Consider the following 12,382-nt stretch of genomic DNA (forward strand, 5'->3'; position numbering starts at 1 on the left):
TGCTCTGGGTGACCCTGCTTGGGCAGGGGGCTGGGCTGGGGGACCCCCAGAGGGCCCTGCCAACCCCTGCCTGGTGGGATTCTGGGATTCTATGTCCTGCTGGGTCCCGCGGCCGACACGGCAGCGACACGGCAGCCCGGCTCAACTCGAATAATATTTTCTTTATTTACAGGTTAAAGAATCGAAAGGTTCGAAACAGACGAGGAAGATGAAAACACGGCTCTGGGGGGGGGGGGGGGGGGGGGGGGGAAGGAAAAAAAAAAACAAAACAACCCCAAAATAAAACAAGTAGAAAAAAATTATACAGTCAACGTAAAAAAGGGGGGGGCCCCCTCCCTGCCCTCCCGGCACGGGATCATGCTGCCCTGCGCGGCTGCCGGGGGGGGGGGGGGGGGCTATGTACAGGGCGCGGCCCGGGGCCCCCCCACCCGCGCGAGGCGGCGCAAATAAATTAAAAAAATTCTCCGGAGGGGAGGGGGAGGGGGGGGGGCGGCTCCCCCCGGGGGGGGTGGGGTGTGAGGGTGGGGGCTGCCCCCCCCAGCAAACGCAGGACACTCCCCCCCCACCCCCCCAGGTTTTATTGTGGTTTCTTTTTTTTAATTTTTGTTTTTTAAAACTTTTTTAGTGCCCTTTTCCTTTTTTTTTTTTTTTTTTTATTTTTTTTTCTCATATTTTTTTCTTAAAAACCCCCAATTTTTCCCCTTTTGGAAAAAACCCACAAGTCAGGAGAAAAAAAATAAACAAAAAAACAAAAAAACCAACCCTAAAACAACAAACAGTAAAACCTGCTGGGGGGGGGGGGGGAACCCCGCTGCCAGCCCCTCCCCCACCGCCTCCGGCCTGTAAACACTGGGGTGACCCCCCCACCCCCCAAGTCCGTGTGCTCAGGCAGCGCAGGGGGTGAGGGGCTCTGCCCGCCGGGTGGGCGCCTCAGCCCGGTTCACCTGGGTCCGGTCCCGCAGAGCCTCTTCCGAACCTGCCCCGCGCCGCCGGCCGCCGCCCCGGGACCGCGAGCGCCGTGGGAGCGCCGCGCCGCTACCCCGAGTCCGAGTCGCTGGTGTCCGAGGACGAGGAGCTGGAGCTGGAGCTGCTCGAGTCCGAGCTGGAGCTGGAGGCGCTGAGCCGCGACACCGCCACTTGCTGAGCCGACTCCGGCTTCTCGCTGGCTGCAAGGCACCGGCGGGCGAGGGTCAGCCGGCGCGGTACGTCGCGATCGGTGCGCGTCGCGTGTCGCGATATCCCCCCCCCCCAGCCACTCACCCTTCTTGGGGGGTTTCTTGGCGGAGTTGAGCTGCCCGCTGACGTCCTGCAGCCGCTTCTCCAGCTCCCGCTTCTTCTCCAGCGCCAGCTCCTCTTTCGTCTTCCCCACCGGCTTCTTCATGGCTGCGGGGAGGAGCGCGGCGGGGGGGGGTCAGCACCCCCAGAATCCCCCCTGGTGCGACCCCGTGGCTCAGCCCCCCCCCCCCCCCCCAAATCCCCCCCGGCACGACCCTGCGGCTCAGCCCCCCAAATAGCCCCTGGCATGACCCCGTGGCTCAGCCCCCCCAGAATCCCCCCCGGTGCAACCGCGCAGCTCAGACCCCCCTAATCTCCCCCTGGCACAACCCCATGGCTCGGCCCCCCCTAATCCCCCCCGGTGTGACCCCGCAGCTCAATCCCCCCAAAATCCCCCCGGTGCAACCCCGCAGCTCGGCCCCCCCTAATCTCCCCCTGGCACAACCCCATGGCTTGGCCCCCCCTAATCCCCCCCGGTGTGACCCCGTGGCTCGCGGCCCCCCCTAATCCCCCCCGGTGTGACCCCGTGGCTGAGCCCCCCCAAAATCCCCCCCCAATGCAACACCACAGCTCGGCCCCCCCTAATCCTCCCTGCTGTGACCCCGGGGCTCAGCCCCCCCAAAATCCCCACCAGCGAGACCCTGCGGCTCAGCCCCCCCAAAATCCCCCCCCAGTGTGACCCTGTGGCTCAGCCCCCCAAAATCCCCCCCCGTGTAAACCCGCAGCTCAGCCCACCAAATCTCCCCCGCGTGTGACCCCACAGCTTGGCCCCACAACTCAGCCCCCCCAAAATCCCCCCCAGCACAACCCCCCAACTCAGCCCCCCCAAATCCCCCCCAGCACAACCCAACTCAGCCCCCCAAATCCCCCCCAGCACAACCCCACAACTCAGCCCCCCCAAATCCCCCCCAGCACAACCCCACAACTCAGCCCCCCCAAATCCCCCCCAGCACAACCCCACACCTCAGCCCCCCCAGCACAACCCCACACCTCAGCCCCCCCATATCCCCCCCCAGCACAACCCCACACCTCAGCCCCCCCAGATCCCCCCCAGCACAACCCCACACCTCAGCCCCCCAGATCCCCCCCCAGCACAACCCCACACCTCAGCCCCCCCAGATCCCCCCCAGCACAACCCCACACCTCAGCCCCCCCAGCACAACCCCACACCTCAGCCCCCCCAGATCCCCCCCCGCCGCGGCGCTCACTTTCGCTGTAGGGCTTGCGGGGCTTCTTGCGCAGGCAGGACAGGACGTAGCGCTCCAGCTCGCGCAGCGTCGAGGGCTTGAGGGTCTCGAAGTCGATCTCGATCTCCTCGGGGTTGGAGTCGCGCAGGGAGGGCTCCCGCGACTGGATGATGTGCACCACGCGGCCCAGCTTCTCGCCCGGCAGCTTGTTGATGTCCAGGCTGAGCTGCCGCTTCTCGTCGTACGTCATCGGCTTGCTCTCCTCCTCCTCCTCCGAATCGTAAAGCGCCGGCGGCGGCGGCAACGCCGCTTTCCGCCGCTTTCTTCGAGTTCCTGCCGGAGAGACGGCGCGGCGGCGTCAGGGCCGGCCGCAAAGCCCCCCCACCCCACCTCCGCCCCCCACCCGAAGCCCCCCCGGGCTGGCGGGGCTCAGACAAGGCCTGGCTTGTTCCAGTTCCTCGCCACGGTCGCTCTGCCGGGGAAAGAGTCATCACGGCCGCCGCCAGCGCCGCGTCCCCGCACTCACTTGGAGCCGCCGCCTCCACCGCCGCCGCCGCCGCTTTCTTGGCTTTACGGAGCTGGGCCTGGCGCGCCCGGTGCCTCCTCGTCGCCTCCCGGCCTTTGTGCTTCTCCGACTTCTTCTTCTTCTTCTTCTCCCGCTTCTTTTTGGGTTTGGAACGGGGCCCTGTGAGAGGGCAGCCAGCTGCTCGTGCACGGCCCGCAGCTGTGGGGGAGACAGGGGGTGAGGCGGCGTGGGGAGCGGGCCCGGGGCGCGGCGGGGACCCTGCTCCGGCCCTCACCTGCTCCTGCAGCTCGGCCAGGCGGTTGGCGCGCTCCTCCTCCGAGTCGGAGCTCTCCTCGCTCTCCGACGAGCTCTCGCTGCTGCTCTCGTCCTCATCGTCGTCCTCCTCGTCCTCGTCATCCTCATCCTCGTCGCTGGAGGATTCCTCAGAGGAGGATTTGGAGAGGGCGCCAGCCAGCGGGGCCGACAACCGAGGGCGGGCTGGCGTCCTGCGGCTCGTCCGGCATCTTGGCGTAGCTGAACTCGAAGACGTCCTGCCAGGGGAGCGGGGGGCTCAGCGCGGCGGCGAGCGGCAGGGGGCTGTTCGGGACCACCCCCCCCTTCCTGCCTCCCCGCTCACCTGCAGCTTGCGGGCCATGGCCACCACGTCGTGGTCGGGCGGGTTGTACTTGTAGCAGTTGGAGAACATTAACCGGACGTCGGCGGCGAACTCCTGCGCGTCGTGTAGTCCCGGTTCTCCATCTTCCGCTGCGGGGGGAGAGCGGACGGTGAGCGGGGAGCGCCCGGGGCAGGGGGGGAGGGGAATGCCCCCAGATCCCCGCCCCCGCACCTTGATGGTGCTGAGGTCCATGGGGTGCTTGATGATCTCGTGGTAGTCGTGCAGCCCCAGGGCCGAGGCGTCGACGGGCTTGTAGAAGGGCCAGGCGTAGGCCGCGTGCTTCTTGGAGAGCAGCTCCTTCAGGATCCCGTTGCAGTACTTGAGCTGCTCCGACAGCTTGCCCTTCTTGGAGGTCTGGTGCTGCTGCGAGTCGGGCAGGTCCTTCTTGGGGGGCTTGATGGGGCGGCCGCTCTCCCGCCGCACCGGGATCTTGGCCGCTTTGGCCTCCAGCAGCGTGGCGGAGGGCGACGACTCCCCGCTCGTGGCGATGATGGCCGTGGTGGTGGGGGTGGTGGTGTCCGCTTTCCGCTTCACGCCCTTCTTCTGTCCGGAGAGAGAAACCCCCCCAGGCCACGCGTGTGAGGCCGTGGGGCAGAGCCAGCCCCACGCTCCGGCCCCTTGGCGCCTGCTCCCCTCGTACCTTGGCCACGGGCTGGGTGGGAGCGGGCGCAGCCAGGACGGCCGGGGCAGCCGAGTGCAGCGACTTGAGGAGCGGCGCGGAGATCACCGAGGGGTGGGGGATGTTGACGATGGTGGTGGGGATGTCGGGGCTCGGGGTGTAGACGGCGGTGTGGGACACGGAGGAGACGGCCGGCACTTGTTGAGCGACCGTCAGTCCCGCCAGGAGCGCTGGGCGCGGACGAGAAGCCCCTGCTGTCAGCGCCGCTGCCGCGCCGGGGTGCCCCGACACCCCCCACCCCGCTCCCCGGGGGTCCCGCGTCAGCCCCCCGACCCCGCGCGGCGCAGCCGTACCCGCTGCCCGCGACGCTCCCTTCTTATGGCTGTTCTTGGCCACCGGCACCACGATCTCCTGCTCTTCGGGCGGCATCTGGGCCACCTTCTGCAGGAAGATCTTCTCCAGGGTCTGGGCCATCAGCACGATGTCATCCGTGGGCTGCGGGGAGAGCGGGGGACGGCGTCAGAGCCGGCCGGGAGGAGCCGCAGGGCGCGGCGGCGTTGGGAGCGCGGCGGCGTTGGGAGCGCGGCGCTCACCTTGTTGTAGATGTAGCAGTTGGTGAACATGGTGTTGAAGTCCTGCATGCACTCGGCAGCCCCCCAGTAGTAGTTGTTCTCCAGGCGGCGCTTGATGGTCCCCATGTCCATGGGCTGCTTGATGATCTTGTGGTAGTCCTGCCGGCAGAGCGGGCGGCGGCGGCGGTCAGGGCCGCGCCGTGACCGCGCCGCGTCCCCCCGCGCCCCCTCACACACCAGCTCTCACTCCTCACCCAAGCACAGGCAGGGGGTGCGTCGGGCTTCGGGCCCTGGTCCCCACCCGAGAGTGCCACCGGCCCCTGCGCCCGCGGGGCCAGGGGGTCCCTACATGCCTGGGGGGGGGAGGGGTGGGCCTACGCTACGGGGACGGCCGGACGGCGCACGCATCCCGCACGAGACCGGGGGGCTCGGGGCGGCGGGGGGAAGCTAACGCTAAAATTTCAGAGCGAAACCTCCGTGGAAATTACCTCCGGGCTTTAACTCCTTGGGCGCCGCAGGTGCACGGGGGGCTGGCGTTTAATTTTGGGGTCACAGGATGTCTTCTACAAAGTGGTGGATGGGAATCTGCAAAACGCATTCAGGGCACAAGAGATTAGGCGGGGAAGCGTCCGGGGTCGCCTCCGGAGCGGCCGCGTCCCCTCGTCCGGTACCTTTGGAGGGGACGGCGGGGGGGGCAAAAAGGAGGGGGCGGCAGCTGCCCTGCGGCCGGCCCCGGGGCCAGCCCGGACGCCTACGAGGGGCTGGGGAGGGGGCCGGGAGGGCTCACGCCCCCGGGAGAGGGCGAGGACGGCACAGCCCAGGCACCTGCGGCTGCATCTCTGTGGCGGAGCCCCGGGAGGGGACGGCGCCGGCCCTGGCACTCTCAGGCTGGGGACGGGGTGGGACACACGCACCCCACGGCCGGGGTCTCTGCCCAACACCCCCTGCCCACACGCGCCGGCGTGGGGGGCGAGCGAGGCGGGGCGGGGGGCACACGCAGACACACTCGCGCACGCCCCGGGCGCCGGAGCCGCTCCCGCACCCGCCCGCGGGGCTCGTTACCGGCAGGCCCAGCTTGACGGCGTCGACCGGTTGACGGAAGGGCCAAGCAAACTGGTGCTTCCAGAGCGCCTTCATCACCACCTTGTGCAGGTACTGCAGCTGGTTGGTGACCCGGCCCGGCTTCTTGGGGTTGGAAACCTCCGGCGGAGGCGGGTTCACCTGGGGGGCCTGCAGGGCCGGCACCGACGCCATGGTGGGGCTCTCGAAGCCCTCGTAGAGGAGCGAGGGTTTGCGGATCCGCTTGCCGGGGGTCGACTCCGGCGCCAGGCCCATGAGCCCGGCATTGCCCTCCCCCAGAAGCCTGCGAGGGGAGCAGAGACGGGGTGAGCGGGGCAGCTCCGCGCCGGCGTGCCGCGCCGCCAGCCCGGCCGGGGTTCCAGGAGAAACCCCCGGAAGGAGCCGACCGCTCCCCAACGCCGCAGCTCAGGGCGGAAACGCTGCCGCGCTCGGCTACGGCGCGGCGGAGGGAGCCGGCTCGACGCCCCGGGAGCGGGCGAGCGCCCGGCGCGCGTCTCCCCGGGGAGATCCGGGCGCAGATTCCGGCTGCGCCCACGAATCGCTGCCAGGCGGGCGCCCGGTGCCAGGAGAGGCGTCCGCGCCGGCGCAGCCGAGGGCTTGGCGCGGGTCCAGTCTCGCTCTCGAACAAAGAGCCGGCGCGCGCACAGTGACGGTGCCGCTGCGCGTCGAGGCGACGGTGACGGTGCGGTGGCGGCCGCTCTCCGAGGCCACCGACCGCGGTTTGGGGATGCGGCGAAGCCCCGCCGCGGGGTTACGCCAACACCGGGGGCTCGACACCATCCCCTGCTTGCAACGACCCCAAAACCCACCCGTGGGGACGGGGCAGGACTCGGGGGAGCCACAGCCCCTGGGACGCGGCGCAGCTGTCACCGCGTCGCCCTCGCAACCCGCCCTTGGGCCGATTTAAGGGCAAAAATCCCCGTTTTATGGCAACCAGCAGCGCTTTGAGGCAATAATCAGCACTTTGAGGCAACAACCAGCGTTTCACAGCAACGAGCACCCGCCCAGGAGCAGCACGGGGCATGGAAACACCCAGAGCAGGGGACAAGCTCGGCGCAAGGCAAACCAGGGCACGTCACGGCGGCACCGGGGACCCCCGGGACACCGACACCGAAGCTCGGGAGGTTCCCGCAGGGGAACACAACCACAGCCAGCTCCCGGCCGGCTCCCTGAACCTCTCCCACGCCTGAATAACGGGGGCGAACCCCCCGCTCGCCCTGAGCTGACCCGCGGTGACCATCACCCACTGGGCCCCGCGTGGGTGACAGCGCCCGGCGCAGCGGGACCTCTCCCCGCGGCTCCCCAGCTGCCAAGGGCACGGCTCGGGCGCCAAGGACGGCGCTGGGAGGGAGACACGGTCACGGGTGGGGGGGGACAGGCGAGACCCCAGCCCCACGGGCAGGAAGCGGCTCCTCCCGCGCTGCCCGGGTCAGACCGCGACCCCGCGACCCCCCCCCCCAGCTCCGTGTCACGGCCACAACCCACGGGTGACACCCCCCCACTCACCCCCCCGGCGCCGCTACCTACTTGCTCTGGGGATTCACATTTTGCAACATGCCGGCGGCTGCGTGCCCGGCCCGCGGTCCCGGCCGCTCTCCTCCTTCCTCTCTCCTCCTCCTCCTCCCGCCGCCGCCGTCTCCTCCGACGACCCCCCCACTTTGCCCGGCGATCGGTTCGGCGGCACCGGCCCGGCGGGGCCCCCCCCCCGTCAGCACATCACCGGGAGCGGGGAGGGGGGACGAGGCGGGGGGCCCCTCGCCCTCCCCCGGGCAGGGCGCGGCCGGGCGGGGCGGGCCTCAGGCGGCGGCGGCTCCTGGGGCCGGGCGCGGCGGCATCCACCGGCCTTCACATGAAGGGGCGCGGAGAAAATGGCGGCGGGGAGCCGGGGGGGTTGTGAGTAGTTGGGGGGGGGGGGGTCCGCTCTTCGGAGCCCCCGGCGGGCTCCTAAATCCCGCGCGATCCGGTCAATACAGGCCTCGCCGCGGTCGCTGGGAGCCGGCTGCGTCGGCGGAGGCCGGGGATGAGGCGGGCGGCGGAGATCCGGAAGCGGATGACAGCGGATTGTACCGGGGATCACCGGCCGGGCTCCATCTTGGCTCCCTGAGGGGAGGAGGGCGGGAGCGCAGGGGGGGGAGGAGGGCCCCCTCGCCGCCGGCCGCAGGCAGGGGTCGCTACGGAGGCCGGGGAGGGTCCGGCGAGCCCTCCGGGGAGCGCGGAGGCGGGGGCTGGGCCGCCCGGCGGAGGATGGATCCGGTTTGGGGCCGCCCCCCTGCGCGCACCGGGCCCGACCCGCTCCGTCCCTTCGTCCCAGCGAAATGGCGCCTCTCGGCCTGCCCCCCGGCCGCCCTTATATAGAACCAGCCGGCCCCTCATTGGACGGCGGCAACGCTGACGTCACTATCCCGGCCCGCCCCGCCCCGCCGCGGCTCATTGGGCGGAGGCGAAGCCCGGCGCGCCGCTCCCGTTGGCCGAGCCGCCCGCCGCTCACCCGGCGCCGCTCCCCGCCCCTCCCGCCCTTCCGCCCGGCGCCTCACCCGACCGAGCCGGCAGCGGCCGCGCCCATTGGCGGGCGCTGCCATTCGTTGCCAGGCGATTGGCCGGCGGGTCACGTGAGGGGGCGGGCCGGCCGGGCGGGCCCCGGCCGTTGGCGGTTGTTGTCGCGCGCCCCGCGGCGGGGACGAGGGAGGGGGAAGGGGCCGGCGGGCGCCATCTTGTGCGGCGGCGGCGGCCGCGGGCGGACAATGAGCGCGGAGCTCCCGGGCGGCCCCCGCCGCCTCCCCGCCCCTCCTCGCCGCGCCAGGCACCGGGGGGATCCCCCCCCGCCCCCGCTCACCCCCCCTCGCTGGGGTCCCGCGGGCCTCGGCGGCACCGGAACCGCCCCCCCCACACCCCCACCTTCCTTCCCCCCGCCGCGCACCGCGCTCCCCCCCGCCGCCGCCGGCCCCACGGGGCGCGCCGGGCCCCCTCACGCCACGCGCGGGGCGACGACCCCCACGGACACGGGGCCGGCCAGCACCGGGAGGGGCCCGATCCGCGGCTGCGCCCCCCACGCCCTACGCGCCCCCCACCCCCCATGCCCCGCGACCCTCCGGAGGCCCCGCGACCCCCCCGGGAGGCCGCAGCCGGGGGTCCTCACCCCCCCGGGGAGCCCCAACCCCCCTCGCCCCCCACCCACCGGGGTTGGGGGGGGACCTCCGGCCTCCCCCCCCCCCCCCCCCGTCCACGGGCTCGCAGGACACAAGTGGGTCCCCGCACCCCACCCCCCCCCCCCCCGCACGCCGTGACACAGCACTTGGGGCCCTGCCCGCCGCCGCCCCCCGCGCGAACACGCAAAGATGGCGCTTTTCGCCCCAAAACCGCCGCCCCGCACAAAGCCGCCCCCGCCCCGCCTGCCCGTCACCGCCGTCCCCGCCGCCCATTGGCCGCCGCGCGGGGAGGGGGCGGGGCGGCGCCGCGCTTGACTGGCAGCTCGCCACCGCCACGTGACCGGACCCCCCCACCCGCTCCTGGGGGGGGGGGAGGGCGAGGTTCTCCCCCCCCCCGGGGTCACTCACCTGAGGCTCCCGCGCGCGGGGCCGCGACCCCCCGTCCCCGGTCCCGCTTCATCGGCCCCCGCTCCGCGCCCCCCCCCGCCGCCCGCCCCGAAAAGCCCCGGGCCGGGGGCAAAAAAGATTAAAAAAAACATCCAGGGCAGGAAAGGGAGCCACGCGCTACGTCACCCGCGCCCCGATTGGCTCCGCGCCGTCACGTGGCGCCCCCGCGGCTCCCACGGCCCCATTCACGCCCTCCCCCCCCCCCCAGCTCCGCGGGGTCCTAGTGCCGGCCCCGCGGGGGTCCTGCGGCGCGCATGCGCGGTGCGGGCCTGCTGCAGCGGTGCTGCGGGGGCGAACCCACGGGTGTCTGTGGCGGGGGCGCGCTCGGGGGGGGGGCGGGGCGTTGCAGGCGTGCACCCGCGGGGGGGGGGGGGGGGGCGAGGCTTGCGTCCGGGGGGTGTCAGGTGAGGGGGGGTCGGGGAGCACCCACGGGTGGGAGCCGGGGGGGCAGCGGCAGCGCCCAGCACCCACTCGCGGGTTGCGCAGATGGGGTGCGGGGGGCGCGTCGCGCGTGGGTGTGGGGGGGCGGGGTGCTGGACCTGGGTGCGGGGCATGCAGCGGCGGGGTGCTGGGTGCTGCAGTGGGTGCGGGGCGTGCGGTGGGTGCGGTGCATTGCGCTGGGTGCAGTGCGGGCAGTGGGTGCAGCGCAGGCAGTGGGTGCAGCACAGGCAGTGGGTGCAGGGCACGCAGCAGGCGCAGCAGATGCAGTGGGTGCAGCACATTCGGTGGGGCACAGGCACAGTGGATGCAGGGCATGCAGCGGATGTGGTGCAGGCAGTGGGTGCAGCACACGCAGTGGATACAGCAGGTGCAGTGCATGCAGCAGGTGCAGTGCGGGCAGTGGGCACAGCACATGCAGTGGACCCAGGGCACACGGTGGGCACAGCAGATGCAGTGGATGCAGCGGGCACAGCAGGTGTGGCACACGCAGCGGATGCACTGGATACAGTGGATGCAGCATGCAGTGGATGCAGCGGGCACAGCACACGCAGTGGACGCAGTGAAGGCAGTGGGTGCAGCACACGCAGTGGACGCAGCGGGCACAGCACATGCAGCGGATGCAGTGGATACAGCTGGCGCAGCACACACTGGATGCAGCACACGCAGTGGATTCAATGGATACAGCGGGGCACAGCACACGCAGTAGATGCAGCACACGCAGTGGATGTGGCACATGCAGCGGATGCAGCGCAGGCAGCAAGTGCAGCACATGCAGCGGATACAGCAGCCGCAGCACATGCAGGAGATGTGGCACACGCAGTGGATGTGGCACATGCAGCAGACACAGTGGATGCAGCTGGCGCAGCACACGCAGCAGATGCAGCGCAGGCAGCAAGCACAGCACATACAGTGGATACAGCGGGTGCAGCACACGCAGCGGATGCAGTGCAGGCAGTGTGTGCCGTGCAGGCAGCGGGTGCAGCAGATACGGCGGGTGCAGCACACGCAGCGGATGTGGCACAGGCAGTGGATGCAGTGCAGGCAGCGGGTGCAGCACGCAGCGGATGCAGCGGATACCGCAGGTGCAGCGCACGCAGTGGATGCAGTGGGTGCAGCGGGCACAGCACACGCAGCAGATGCAGTGCAGGCAGCGGGTGCAGCGCATGCAGCGGATGCAGTGAATGCAGCGGGTGCCGTGCAGGCAGCGGGTGCCGCGCACGCGGCTTGTGCAGCACACACAGCAGATGCAGTGGGTGCAGTGCAGGCAGTGGGTGCAGCGCACGCAGCGGATGCAGTGAATGCAGTGCATACGGCAGGCGCAGCACACACAAGCGGGTGCAGTGCACGCAGCGGGCGCAGTGCATGCAGCAGATGCAGCGCACGCCGCAGATGCAGTGCAGGCAGTGGGTGCAGCAGGCGCAGCGGATGCATTGCAGGCAGTGGGTACAGCGCATACGGCGGGTGCAGCACACACAGCAGATGCAGCGGGTGCAGTGCAGGCAGCGGGTGCAGCACTGTTGCCTTCGCTGGCGCGGCGACCTGGCTCAGGGACGGCACGGCGACCGACCCCCGGCCGTGGGGCCGTCGGCTCGCAGACACCGAGGTGGCGGCCGGCGAACGGCGTTTGTTGGTGGGTGGCACAGCGTCCTGCGGCTCGGGTTCGCAGCGGCGCTTCCGTCCGCTCGCGTCACGGCCTGAGCGCTATTGGCCGTCCGGAGAGGGGCCCTGCATTTCCGTGCAGCGCGACACCTCCCGCCCGCCAGGCCCTGACTGTGCGCAGCAGCGCACCCAGCACACGCAGCGGGTGCAGTGGATGCAGTGCAGGCAGCGCAGGCAACGCATGCAGCACAAGCAGCAGATGCAGCAGATGCAGTGCACGCAGCAGATGCAGTGCACGCAGCGGTTGCAGTGCATGCAGCGGGCGCAGCGCAGGCAGCAGATGCAGTGGATGCAGCGCAGGCAGCGGGTGCAGCGCAGGCAGCAGATGCAGTGGATGCAGCGCAGGCAGCGGGTGCAGTGGGTGCAGTGCAGGCAGCGCAGGCGGCGCAGGCAGCGGGTGCAGCAGATGCAGTGCGGGCAGCGGGTGCAGCAGATGCAGCGCGGGCAGCGGGTGCAGCGCACGCAGCGGGTGCAGCAGATGCAGTGCAGGCAGCAGGCGCAGTGCACGCAGCGGGTGCAGCGGATGCAGTGCAGGCAGCAGGTGCAGTGCACGCAGCGGATGCAGCGGATGCAGCAGGCGCAGCGTACAGCGCGACACCTTCCGCCCGCCAGGCCCTGACTACCCACATTTCCCCCCTCCTTATGTTTAACGAAATAAGCTACTATAAAAGACAAAAATTTTAATACTTAACTTTAAGACTTCAGGTCAATATTTTAGCTTTGAGATTTATTTCTAAGACACAACTATAAGACTTAACGTTAATTAACTATAACA

General features: G+C 70.5%; 2 protein-coding genes across 2 annotated transcripts; one reads left to right on the top strand and one right to left on the bottom strand.

The window, feature by feature from the left end:
• Nucleotides 1-234: 234 nt before the first annotated feature.
• Nucleotides 235-8,400, bottom strand: BRD2 (bromodomain containing 2). Its single transcript, XM_075412218.1, is given in 15 exon segments — nt 235-1,166; nt 1,261-1,383; nt 2,484-2,795; nt 2,989-3,141; nt 3,144-3,186; nt 3,263-3,451; nt 3,453-3,518; nt 3,605-3,708; nt 3,711-3,732; nt 3,815-4,186; nt 4,284-4,492; nt 4,616-4,757; nt 4,856-4,993; nt 5,897-6,197; nt 7,442-8,400. Coding segments are annotated over 15 exon segments (2,334 nt in total). The 5' UTR covers nt 7,471-8,400; the 3' UTR covers nt 235-1,035.
• Nucleotides 8,401-10,654: 2,254 nt separating this feature from the next.
• LOC142359833 (uncharacterized) lies at nt 10,655-12,272 on the top strand. The gene has a single exon (XM_075412204.1). The coding sequence runs from the start codon at nt 10,655-10,657 to the stop codon at nt 12,224-12,226; it is 1,572 nt and encodes a 523-aa protein (XP_075268319.1). The 3' UTR covers nt 12,227-12,272.
• The last annotated feature ends 110 nt before the right edge of the window (nt 12,273-12,382 follow it).

This window comes from Opisthocomus hoazin, unplaced genomic scaffold, assembly GCF_030867145.1.
Source record: "Opisthocomus hoazin isolate bOpiHoa1 unplaced genomic scaffold, bOpiHoa1.hap1 HAP1_SCAFFOLD_118, whole genome shotgun sequence".
Taxonomy (NCBI): Eukaryota; Metazoa; Chordata; class Aves; order Opisthocomiformes; family Opisthocomidae; genus Opisthocomus; species Opisthocomus hoazin.

Coding starts and splice junctions, on each gene's coding strand:
- LOC142359833 (XM_075412204.1), top strand. CDS start 10,655: ATGCAGCACACGCAGTGGATGTGGCACATGCAGCGGATGCAGCGCAGG.